Source organism: Musa acuminata, chromosome BXJ1-10 (assembly GCF_036884655.1).
Source record: "Musa acuminata AAA Group cultivar baxijiao chromosome BXJ1-10, Cavendish_Baxijiao_AAA, whole genome shotgun sequence".
Lineage (NCBI taxonomy): Eukaryota > Viridiplantae > Streptophyta > Magnoliopsida > Zingiberales > Musaceae > Musa > Musa acuminata.
In genome coordinates, this window is record NC_088336.1 from 24,859,611 (window position 1) to 24,872,356 (window position 12,746).

Consider the following 12,746-nt stretch of genomic DNA (forward strand, 5'->3'; position numbering starts at 1 on the left):
TATTTCGAAAATTTCCCCGGACCCCATCGTGGCCCTTGGATCGATGATGGAGGGTGAGGATGCGCCCACCCAATACGGGTCGGACGACGGGGAACGGAGCAGTAGCTCCGGACCTGTTTGGTCCATTAATGGTTTTGGGTTGTGGGAGGAGCACCCTTTTTGGGCTGCTCCCGATGCTTGGGGGCTTAAGAGCTACAAGTCGGATCCGGGTCTGCTAAGACACCACACTATTGTTGGCCTGCGGCAGCTTGTTGTCACGAACGGTCGTCGCGCACCCGCAACAACTCCGTTCAACGAACCGTTCGTCGCTCACACCCGCATGTACAGCTGCTCGACAGCATGTTTCCTCATGGTTTTGGGTCATTTTGCTTGTAAATATGTAAGTTCGAACAAGCTGCAGCGTTGCAAAGCGACCGCTCACCGAACCGAGCAAAACAGCCCAAAACGGCTCCGTTTTCGCGTGCCGCGGGAGGTGAGCGGAGTGCTGCCTCCGCTCACCAAAATGTCAGCCATCTCAGCACCCAGGAACCCCCCGGGTGGCACATGGCTGGATGGGGCTTCGGTTATATACCGGGCGTTGAACACTCTTTCGCAAGTTCGCACGTGACCTTTACGGGAACTTGGTTTTGCGCCAGGGACCAGGTGAGCGGCTGTTTGTGGGCTTGCAGCTGTTCGTTCATCCTTGAAAGCCTTGTTTTTCTCCCTCTCCCTATTTTCTCTTGTGCACACAGGGTGTTCGTCGAATTGCTTGTAAAGCTTTCCTTTTCGCGAGACTTCGGGACTTTTCCGTTGCTCGTTCTTTCGATCTAACTTTCTTTCTCTTTTACAGGTCCTTCGGGACCTGCGAGAGGTTACAAAGTGGCTGATCCTTGCGGAGCAAGATCGCAAGGGCGAAGCGCGACTTAGGCAACGCAAGCTAAGTTCGCGTCTTTGCGACGAGGGTGACTCGTGACTTAGGCAACCCAAGCTAAGTTCGCGTCTTTGGCCGCAAGGGTGCATCACGCCTTAGGCAATTCCAGCTAAGGTCGTGACATTGTGGTATCAGAGCGGGCAAGCTCTTCGACCGAACAGCGAACGAACTTCGCAACTTCGCCATGGCAAAGCATCGTGGCGAATCAAGCAAGACGGGGCAGGCCGGACCCTTGCCCCAAGCAGCCGCAGGTGGGCTGCATGTGCACACTCGCTCTCATGTTGTTGGAGCCGCTCACGAGGATCGTGGCAGCGAACAGGATGAGCGAGAAGTTGGCAACTCTCCGCGAGCGGAGGAAGCGCAATCTGGTGCGCTAACTGGGAAAAAGAGTCATAAGGAGAGACTCACGACGGCGGAAACCCGCCTGGATGTTCTGGAAGCGAGCATGGAGGAACTCTACCATGGCCAACAAAGACTTGTTGGGGTAGAGAGCTCGCAAGAGGAAGCGGAGTCCAGGATCGACAAGGTCGAGGCCCTAGTCGACCGACTGTCCGATGACACTAAGGACTCCGTGCAGCACTTACAGGATGTTGTGGCGGAACTCACGGCAAAGGTGGCTATGCTCACAAGAATGCTAAATGCGGGAGGAGGCAACACCCGCGTTGCACCGCCACAAAACTTGAGGGCACCTGAGCCCCATGGATACGGAGGGGCCAGAGATGCCAAGGAGCTCGAAAACTTTCTGTTCGACATGGAACAATACTTCCGAGCCACGAGGCCCGATTCTGAAGATACCAAAGTTTCCATAGCAACGATGTATCTGAATGGAGATGCGAAACTTTGGTGGCGAACTCGTTGGGAGGAGATCCAACAAGGTCGGTGTCGAGTCGACACATGGGAGGACTTGAAGTGGGAGTTGAGAACTCAGTTCCTACCGGAGAACACAGAGTTCGTCGCAAGAAGGAAGTTGAGACAACTCCGCCAAAGTACCACCATCCGAGACTATGTGAAGCAGTTTTCTGCACTGATGCTGGACATACAGGACATGTCCGAGAAGGACAAGTTGTTCAGCTTGTCCTTCTCGGACAAGCTGAACAACTTGTCCGCGAGCGGAGGAAGCGCAATCTGGTGCGCTAACTGGGAAAAAGAGTCGTAAGGAGAGACTCACGACGGCGGAAACCCGCCTGGATGTTCTGGAAGCGAGCATGGAGGAACTCTACCATGGCCAACAAAGACTTGTTGGGGTAGAGAGCTCGCAAGAGGAAGCGGAGTCCAGGATCGACAAGGTCGAGGCCCTAGTCGACCGACTGTCCGATGACACTAAGGACTCCGTGCAGCACTTACAGGATGTTGTGGCGGAACTCACGGCAAAGGTGGCTATGCTCACAAGAACGCTAAATGCGGGAGGAGGCAACACCCGCGTTGCACCGCCACAAAACTTGAGGGCACCTGAGCCCCATGGATACGGAGGGGCCAGGGATGCCAAGGAGCTCGAAAACTTTCTGTTCGACATGGAACAATACTTCCGAGCCACGAGGCCCGATTCTGAAGATACCAAAGTTTCCATAGCAACGATGTATCTGAATGGAGATGCGAAACTTTGGTGGCGAACTCGTTGGGAGGAGATCCAACAAGGTCGGTGTCGAGTCGACACATGGGAGGACTTGAAGTGGGAGTTGAGAACTCAGTTCCTACCGGAGAACACAGAGTTCGTCGCAAGAAGGAAGTTGAGACAACTCCGCCAAAGTACCACCATCCGAGACTATGTGAAGCAGTTTTCTGCACTGATGCTGGACATACAGGACATGTCCGAGAAGGACAAGTTGTTCAGCTTCCTTGATGGTTTGAAACCATGGGCTCAACAGGAGCTGAATCGAAGGAATGTTACCGACGTGGTCGGGGCAATTGCAGCTGCAGAAAGGCTCACCGACTTCGTTTCCTCGGAAGACCCAGCAAGAAGGAAACAATCTTTAGGCAATCGCCCTCCAAAACATTCTCGAGGGACGGAGCTCGGAGGCGAACAGAAGAAGAAGAGCTCCCACAAAGGGTCGAACCCCAAAGGCAATGCCTCAAAACCTGGAGGATGCTTCTTGTGCGGAGGACCGCACATGGTAAGGGAGTGCCCACAAAAACAGGCACTCAATGCTTTTACGGCTTCCATCCACCCTCCCCGATCGGACAAAGGCAAAGCTGTTGCTCCTAGTTCGAGCAGTTCAGAATCCAGCAGCGATGACGAGGAGTCGCAAGGACCCCGAATGGGAGCAATGCGTTTGTTGAACGCTATGCGGGGTCAAGTGGGGGAGAACATAAAGACAAAGGCACAAAAAGCAGGAAGTAGTGAACTGATGTATGTGGACATCAAGCTGAATGGCCAAACGACCCGTGCCATGGTGGACACGGGCGCTACCCACAACTTCATAGCCGATCGTGAAGCACAACGACTTGGGTTGACATTGGAGAAGAGCCCAAGCCGAATGAAGGCGGTGAACTCGGAGGCCAGGCGAATCTCCGGGTTGGCGAAAGGAGTTCCCATCAAAATCGGGACATGGAGCGGGAACATCAACATGATGGTCGTGCCATTAGACGACTTCCAAGTGATTCTTGGAATGGAGTTTATGCACGCGGCGAAGTTGGTGCCGATGCCGTTCTTGAATTCCCTATGTATGATGGGAGGCGATGACCCCTGCGTGGTTCCCGTCTCTCGGAGAGGAACCAAGGAGCCCCAACACATTTCGGCCTTACAATTGAAGAAAGGGGTGCGAAAAGGCGAACTGACATTCGTGGCTGCTATGAAGCTAGAGCCACTCAACGAAGAGGCCATTCAAGAACCTGCTGTGGTGGCGAACGTCCTGAAGGAGTTCAAAGACGTTATGCCACCCGAGTTGCCGAAGACTCTCCCACCACGCAGAGGCGTGGATCATAGTATCGAGCTGGAGCCAGGAGTCAAGCCTCCAGCGAGACCACCCTACCGCATGCCCCCGCCAGAGTTGGCAGAACTCAGGAAGCAGTTAGGTGAACCGCTAAGTGGTGGTCTCATCCGCAGCTCAAAAGCACCTTTCGGAGCTCCAGTTCTCTTCCAGAAGAAACAAGATGGGAGCCTCCGATTATGCGTCGACTACCGAGCCCTCAATAAAGTAACAGTGAAGAACAAGTATCCCATCCCGCTCATCGCGGACTTGTTCGACCAATTAGGCAAGGCGAAGTATTTCTCAAAACTCGACCTTCGGTCGGGATATTGGCAGGTGCGCATTGCTGAAGGCGACGAAGCAAAGACAACTTGTGTGACCAGGTATGGAGCGTTTGAGTTCTTGGTGATGCCTTTCGGCTTAACCAATGCTCCGGCCACATTCTGTACTCTCATGAACCAGCTATTCAAGGAGTATTTGGATAAGTTCGTGGTCGTCTACTTGGACGATATCGTCGTCTACAGCCAAACGCTCGAGGAGCACGTCAAGCACCTTCGGACAATTTTCAAGGTTCTCAGGGAGAACACGTTGTTCGTAAAAAGGGAGAAATGCTACTTTGCTCAAACTGAGATCCTATTCTTGGGGCATCGAATCGGTGATGGCTCCATTCGGATGGATAAGTCGAAGGTGCAAGCAGTTGCGGAATGGCGAACTCCAAAGAATGTGCCAGAGTTGAGATCCTTGGTTTCGTCAACTACTACCGACGCTTCATTGCGGGATATTCGAAGCGGGCAACCCCACTGACGGAGTTGCTGAAGAAGGAGCAGCCTTGGAAGTGGTCTGACAAATGTGAGATAACATTCCAGGATCTAAAGGCTGCTGTTCTAGAAGAACCAGTGCTCAAATTGCCAAACTATGGAGAGCCCTTTGAAGTCCATATAGATGCTTTGGACTTTGCTATTGGTGGAGTACTCATGCAAGAAGGTCATCCGGTGGCCTACGAGAGCCGCAAACTCAACGAGACCGAGAGGCGGTATCCAGTGCATGAGAAGGAGATGACAGCGGTGATCCACTGCCTACGAGTTTGGCGACACTACCTCCTCGGGTCACGATTTGTGCTGAGGACAGACAACATCGCCCTGAGCTATTTCCAAACTCAGAAGAAGCTCTCCCCAAAGCAGGCACGGTGGCAGGACTTCCTGGCTGAATTCGATATGGCAATGGAATACAAGCCCGGGAAGGCGAATGTCGTGGCCGATGCACTGAGTCGGAAAGTGGAATGCGTGAATGCTGCACAACTGGAGGGCAGAGGCCAAGCAAGTCAGTTACACTCCAACTTCCTTTCCCGAATCAGAGATGGACTGTATAGTGATCCCCAGGCAGTTATCCTGATGTAGCTCATCAAAGAAGGCAAGGCACGACGATTTTGGGTCCAGGAGGGACTTGTTTACACAAAAGGGAATAGGATTTATGTTCCCCGAGTGGACAATCTAAGGCGTGAACTCTTGAAAGAGTGTCACGATTCCCTTTGGGCTGGACACCCCGGCATTCACAGAACGTTGGCTCTCGTGGAGAGGGCCTTCTACTGGCCAAAAATGGGGATTGATGTGGAGGAGTATGTTCGAACATGCCTTACTTGCCAACAAGACAAGGTGGAGCAACGGAAGCCGGTGGGACTTTTGGAGCCGTTGCCCGTACCAGAAAGGCCATGGGAGAGCATTTCCTTAGACTTCATATCAAGTTTGCCACCTGTAGGGGGACTCGGATCGATACTCGTGGTGGTCGATCGGTTTTCGAAGTATGCAACTTTCATTGCTGCTCCCCTACACTGTTCAGCAGAAGAGGCGGCCAGACTGATGATGAGGGATGTAGTGAAGTATTGGGGAGTCCCACACAATATCATTAGTGATCGAGACGCTCGGTTTCTGGGACGATTCTGGACCGAGCTATTCAAATTGTTGGGATCAAAGTTATACTTCTCTACAAGCCTCCACCCCCAGACGGATGGCCAGACTGAAAGAATAAATTCGCTCTTGGAGCAGTATCTTCGGCACTACGTGAGTGCCAATCAACGAGATTGGGTGAAGCTGTTGGACATTGCCCAATTCTCCTACAACTTGCAGCGGAGCTCTGCATCCAACAAGAGCCCCTTCGAGATTATCACAGGACAACAACCGTCGACTCCGCACACCATGGCAATTGGGTATACCGGGAGTAGTCCATCAGCCTATCATTTCGCAAAGGAGTGGCATCGAAATGCAGATATTGCGTGGGCATACTTGGAGAAGGCGGCAAAACGGATGAAGAAGTGGGCAGACTTGGGAAGGCGACCACAAGAGTTCAAAGTTGGCGATTTGGTGTTGGTAAAGCTCCAACCAGCATCACTCCAATTCTTCAGGAACATAGTCCACAAAGGATTGGTGCGTAAGTACGAATGGCCCTTCCTAATTATCAACAGGGTATGCAATGTTTCTTACAAGTTACAGCTGCCGGCGTGGTTCAAAATTCACAACGTTCTTCACGCCAGCAACCTAAAGGCCTACCATTCAGATCCGCAAGATGCTTCTCGAAGTGTTCCAACTCGGCTACCTCCCATCACAGCCTCCTACGAGAAGCGAGTGGAAACCATTCTGGCGGATCGCAAGATAAAGCTACCCAACGGAGCGGAGCAGACAGAGTACTTGGTGAAGTGGCGAAAGCTTCCCCGAACTGAAGCCAGTTGGGAGCCTGAAGACGCCCTGCGACATGAAGAAGAAGTCATCAACAACTACCACCAAGCGTCGACGAGGGCGTCGACAGTTTAAGTGGGGGAGAATGTCACGAACGGTCGTCGCGCACCCGCAACAACTCCGTTCAACGAACCGTTCGTCGCTCACACCCGCATGTACAACTGCTCGACAGCATGTTTCCTCATGGTTTTGGGTCATTTTGCTTGTAAATATGTAAGTTCGAACAAGCTGCAGCGTTGCAAAGCGATCGCTCACCGAACCGAGCAAAACAGCCCCAAAACAGCCCAAAATGGCTCCGTTTTCGCGTGCCGCGGGAGGTGAGCGGAGTGCTGCCTCCGCTCACCAAAATGTCAGCCATCTCAGCACCCAGGAACCCCCCGGGTGGCACATGGCTGGATGGGGCTTCGGTTATATACCGGGTGTTGAACACTCTTTCGCAAGTTCGCACGTGACCTTTACGGGAACTTGGTTTTGCGCCCGGGACCAGGTGAGCGGCTGTTTGTGGGCTTGCAGCTGTTCGTTCATCCTTGAAAGCCTTGTTTTTCTTCCTCTCCCTCTTTTCTCTTGTGCACACAGGGTGTTCGTCGAATTGCTTGTAAAGCTTTCCTTTTCGCAAGACTTCGGGACTTGTCCGTTGCTCGTTCTTTCGATCTAACTTTCTTTCTCTTTTACAGGTCCTTCGGGACCTGCGAGAGGTTACAAAGTGGCTGATCCTTGTGGAGCAAGATCGTAAAGGCGAAGCGCGACTTAGGCAACGCAAGCTAAGTTCGCGTCTTTGCGACGAGGGTGACTCGCGACTTAGGCAACCCAAGTTAAGTTCGCGTCTTTGGCCGCAAGGGTGCATCACGCCTTAGGCAATTCCAGCTAAGGTCGTGACATTGTGGTAAATATTAGCTCAGGTGAAATGTAAATCCAAGGAACCAGCGGTTGGGTCGCGGCCTGACTCGACCCATTCCCCAAGAGCCCATGGTCGAGTCAGAGCCTGACTCGACCCATTGAGCGTAAGGGAACAACAATTCTTTAAATATGCACTATAATTTATTATTTCATTAATTCTACTTGTTCATGCAATTTATGTTCATAATTAAGATAGAGTCAATGGAGTTGCACATCCGATGTGATTGGCACTACCGCCAAATTACGTTGGTGAATGAATTGGATTTGACGAACATGGGTGACTCTCTTTGCAATGCAATAAAATTGGTAGATATTTCTTATATCACGACACATTATTGCACGAAAAGTAAGTAATTGGGGAAAAGAAAAAGGAGGGGGAATTTGTTCGGGCAAACACCTAAACATCACCCATCACAATGATTCGAAGCATGGCCTCATTCATTTGGTGATGATGACAAGGGCTTCTTCCTCGGATTCTTGCAATGTATCGGGTATAAGTGGAGATATATTATTATCTGAAAAGCCTAATACATAAAATAAAATATTCCATGATAATTAGAATTCTTTGTGGAAATCTAATAATTATTCGCTACCATAGTTAGGTGGAAGTTCTTTCTAATTAAAACCTCCCTGGGAGACCATTAAAAAACATAATACTTAAAAAAATCATAATCAAAATCTTAGAATATCTCAAAGAAATTTCTTCCAATTTAATCTATATATATATGTTTTTTGTTGATAAGGGGTCCTAAAGGTTTTGTTGATAATTAAAATAAATAATATTTTCGAGGAACACACAAAAAAACCCAAAAAAATGACACCCCAAAAGGGATTTGAAAAAAAAAAGTATTTAAATATTATTTTAAGTGGGATAAAGATGACGGAGGGCGGATCTGTGTGCCCCGAAGCCACGTGGTCCTTAGGAGACACCAATACGGCTCCCCAACGGGCCCCGCGGCCCAAAGCGACAAACCCCGGTTTCTGCCACCCCTCGATCCGATTCCCGGTTCGCGTCGCCTCTTTCCGTTTCCCACGGGGCTCGGCGGACGGCGGTGGCACACGAGGACAATAGGCGACTGCGACCTCCAGCTGTCACCTCCCCACTGTAACCTTCTGCTGAGCCGGCGATCCTTACTTTTAGGACGAAAATACCCTCCGCATTACATATACGCGGTCGTTTTTACCTGAGCTTTAGGAAGGGTTACACCGTAATTTCATAACAGTGCAAGGGTGATTTGGTGCGTTGTCCTTGTATATTTCCCTGGCAAGCACATGGCTCCGCTCTCCTCTTTGTTTTCGTGCATACTATACATTGGTGATCGTAGGCATAGAAGAAAGGCAGAGGAGCGGAGTGGAGAGGAAGACGCAAGTTTCATAGTACGTCTTCTCCTCCTTTCTTTACCGATCATTTGGTCTCATATAGTTTAGTCGTGTGGTGATGTTTGCTTCTTCTTTTGGAGACACAGGTGTTTGCGATTTGAGCTAACAGGAGAGCAAGAGGAAGAGAGCAGAGATGGTGAATTACTGGAAGTCTAAAGTCCTTCCGACGATCAAGAAGGTGTTTGACAGGAACGGCAAGAAGGCTGCCGCCGCCGAGGCATGCAAGTCCTTCGACGAATCGAAGGTGCATGGGGTTTTGCTTCTCTTCTTCTTCTTCTTCTTCTTCTTCTTCTTCTTCTTCTCCCTTCGACTTGATCTGATCTCTACTGGATCCTTTGTTTGGTTCAGGAGGACATCAGCAAGGAGTTCGAAGAGAAGAAGACTGACCTGCAGCCCAAAGTTGTGGAGATCTACGAAGCTTCTGCCGTTGAAATCAAGGTTTATCGATCTTGAACTCATCCTCATGTTATTCACAGACTCTGTATCAAATACTTACAGCCTTCTGCAAATACTTGCTTTGGACGACGACAGACTCTGGTGAAGAAACCGACGGGGTCAGGACTGAAGAAGAAATCAACTGTTGTGATCAAGTTCATCGAGGAACTAGTGAAGATCGGTAATGCTTTCTCTGTCACAGATGTTATAGTTGTTTTGAGGTGATAGCGGAAGGGCTTGTGATGAGATTAGATCCTTGCGCAGAGTTCCCTGGCTCGAAGCCGGTGAGCGAGGCTGCCGCCAAGTACGGCCCCGGCCTCGTCTCCGGTCCCGTGATCTTCCTCTTCGAGCAGGTGTCCACCTTACTCCCCGCAGAGGAGCCGCCTGCTCCCGCCGAACCGGCCGTCGAGAGCACCAGCAAGGATATTACACCGGAAACCGCGGAGGAGATCAAGAAGGAAGAGGCTGAGGCGGAGGTGGAAGAGGCACCTGCCCCGGCCGACCCGGCTCCCTCGGACCCCTCCCCGGAGACGGAGAAACCGGCCGAGCCAGCGGCTGAACCCGCCAAGGCTTGATATAAACCACCAGCCTCCCGAACCGATCATTCCACCGCCACCTCGCCACCACCGCGCACCCAGTGTTTCCATGATTTATTATTCTTTCTCTTGTCTCTTCGTCAATTTGCTTCTCTTTCTCCTGTACGTAACTATGTCTTGGTTTCTCTCATTTTGCTTTCGGCAAGGGGACATGCAGGCCATGTAATATCATTATTAAGTGCAGTGTGGTGTTATGTTATATTTGGGATCGATAGCTTCATTCCATCTCTGTCAAGTTTCCTTGATGGAAGGCGTAAAAGAAGAAGGGCAAGTGTGTGTGTGTGTGTGTATATATATATATATATATATATATATATAGAGGAAGACCGAAGCTTGACGACGAAGAACAGAACGTGGTATCACCGACTGCAGTGGGCTCCATGCATCAACGTTCATCGATTGGTCATAATGTAGTGAACGCTCATCATTCAACCTAATGACTCCAACCATTCAAGTTAAATTACCAATAATAAATCATTAATTCCTTTCATAATTGGTTGATATGTTACAAGCTGTTAATTGGGAATTGGGATGGAGTCCAATCCCAGGAAAGTCATCCACCTTAGCTTAACTCGTGGAGATTAATAAAGAAATCATGTACAGTTTTTGCAAGTGGAATGTCATTTCTTTTCGTAATCTCCATCTAATTGCGTGTCTTTTCCACGAGGAATCATCATCGTCGTCCCTCGTAATTGCATCCCGTTCACGTCTCTCGTCTTCCTTTGCCTCAACATATTATTGGGGCTGAGTTCATGGAGAACGCATAAAGATTGGTAATGCTTTGAACGATCTTGTATCCACTCCATAAAAACATAAGTATATAAATAGATTAATCTAATACGTGAGACTTCGATTAACACGAAATCTAATAACATATTACTCCCTCTGTGCATTAACGTAAGAAACATGTTTCTCGTGAACAAAATCAATCATAGTCATAGTATGATAGACAAAAAAAAAAAAAAAATGACAGCATGGGTCAAAGAGCATGAGTTGTATTCGTCCCCACGGATCAGAATTGTTGTATTACAAGGCGAAGAGTCATAAATGAGATGGGGACAATATCTTGCATGTTATGGGATGACAGTTATGTCGAAGAATTCTTTAGAAGAAGAAAGTAATGCAAGAATGCAATGTAATATTAATAGGGGTATTCAAATCGAATCAAAAAAATTAAATCAAACCTAATCGAATTGGTTTCGAACCGATTTAATCTGAATCGGTTCATCAGTAATTTAGTTTTAAAGATTATAAATAATTTTAATTTGAAAAGATATCTTGTTTATTTGATTAATCGATTTGAATCAAGCTCACTTAAAAAGTAATAGTTTTCTAAGTTTATAATTTTAACTTTTTAATTGTATCGTTAAAATATCTAAACATTTTTAGAAGTATGGATCAATAAGATGTATTATTACCTTTACTCTTCTTGAGGCTTGATGATTTTGACAGTAGATTAATCCATACGTAATCGATTACTTAGGTTCCAAATGATTTTAGTTTGAAGTACCTTCCTTTGAACCGAATCATTTTTTTTATTTGATTTAATTTGACCCTTGATGCTTCGATTTGAACGAATTTGAATACACATAAGAATTAATTTAACATGTGGTATTGTCGTATGAATTTAAAGAAGATATATCACAAACATCATGTATATTATGGAAAGAGAAAACTTTTAAAATTAATGATAAAAAAATAAATTAGAAAACTGATGCAAAATATATGATTCCACAATTCTTACCTACATCCATAAATCAGATTCTTCACAGCACAAAAAAAAAATAAAAATCTCTTTTGAATTAGCACAAATCCAGATTCAAATTCCTTTCTCGATCCTTTGTGGACTCACTTGCAAAACGTTGACGAATAAATAGTATTATTTAAACATATCCAAACTCATGAAAGGGTGTTTTTCATAATTACATTTTTAACGGATCGAATAATTTCAAATCTAATTTTAGGACTCTTAAAATACTTATCATCGAAGCATTCGAGTGCAGCGGCAGATTGAAGGCGCCCATGGGATTCCAATGGCTACGGGTCGATGCACGACGCTCGGTGGCTGCTGCATTCTCGCCTCAGGTTTACTTACCACATCACACCGATTTCATTAGTAGCGGGCGATGTGATCCAATGCTCCGCGCCACAGATTAAACTGGGAAAAGCATGGCATCGTCGTGGTCGGGAATGCCTCAACACGGTGCCGTCATGAGAGCAAGAAGAAGAAGAAGAAGCAAGCGAGGAGGAGGAGGGAGAGTGGAAGAAAAGAAGAAGAAGAAGCAGCAAGCGAGGAGGAGGAGGGAGAGTGGAATCAAAGAAGAAGAAGAAGAAGAAGAATAATAATAAGAAGAAGAAGAAGAAGAAGAAGAAGAAGAAGAAGAAGAAGAAGAAGAAAAAGAAGAAGAAAAAGAAGATGAAGCAAGCGAGGAGGAGGGAGAGTGGAATCAAAGCCATGTAATTCTTGCAGAGAGAGCAGAGTAATGAGCTGACGCCTCAACCTGCGTGATATGGAACGAGACATCACGTCCTTGACGCCCTTTCTTCCAACCCAATTTACGCTTAACGTTACCGCCACGGTCGAATCACGCTTAGTTGTAGAGCCACGGTCGAATCACGCTTAGTTGTAGAAGAAGAAGTTGAATGTTATTGACATATCCTCCGTCTTTATATACAGGTTAAAAGGAGAAGTTTCCTCAACGGGTTAGAGGATTTCCCTCAACAGAGTAGAGAAATTTCCTCAACAGTTAGGGAAATCTCATCTACTTATCAGAACCAACCATTTCCTCAACGGTCGAGATGGTTGGTTCTGATAAGTAGATGAGATTTCCCTAACTGTTGAGGAAATTTCTCTACGGGAAATCCTCTAACCCGTTGAGGAAACTTCTCCTTT

General features: G+C 47.9%; 2 protein-coding genes across 2 annotated transcripts in view; both read left to right on the top strand.

The window, feature by feature from the left end:
• Nucleotides 1-12,746, top strand: part of LOC135594794 (protein REDUCED CHLOROPLAST COVERAGE 1-like) — an 87,066-nt gene that overhangs the window by 8,992 nt on the left and 65,328 nt on the right. The gene's annotated exons all lie outside the window — the stretch shown is intronic.
• On the top strand, nucleotides 7,370-10,052 carry LOC135595688 (plasma membrane-associated cation-binding protein 1-like). Its single transcript, XM_065086946.1, has 5 exons — nucleotides 7,370-8,819; nucleotides 8,909-9,066; nucleotides 9,171-9,260; nucleotides 9,354-9,438; nucleotides 9,522-10,052. Exons 2-5 carry the CDS (start codon nucleotides 8,956-8,958, stop codon nucleotides 9,830-9,832), a joined length of 597 nt encoding a protein of 198 aa, XP_064943018.1. The 5' UTR covers nucleotides 7,370-8,819; nucleotides 8,909-8,955; the 3' UTR covers nucleotides 9,833-10,052.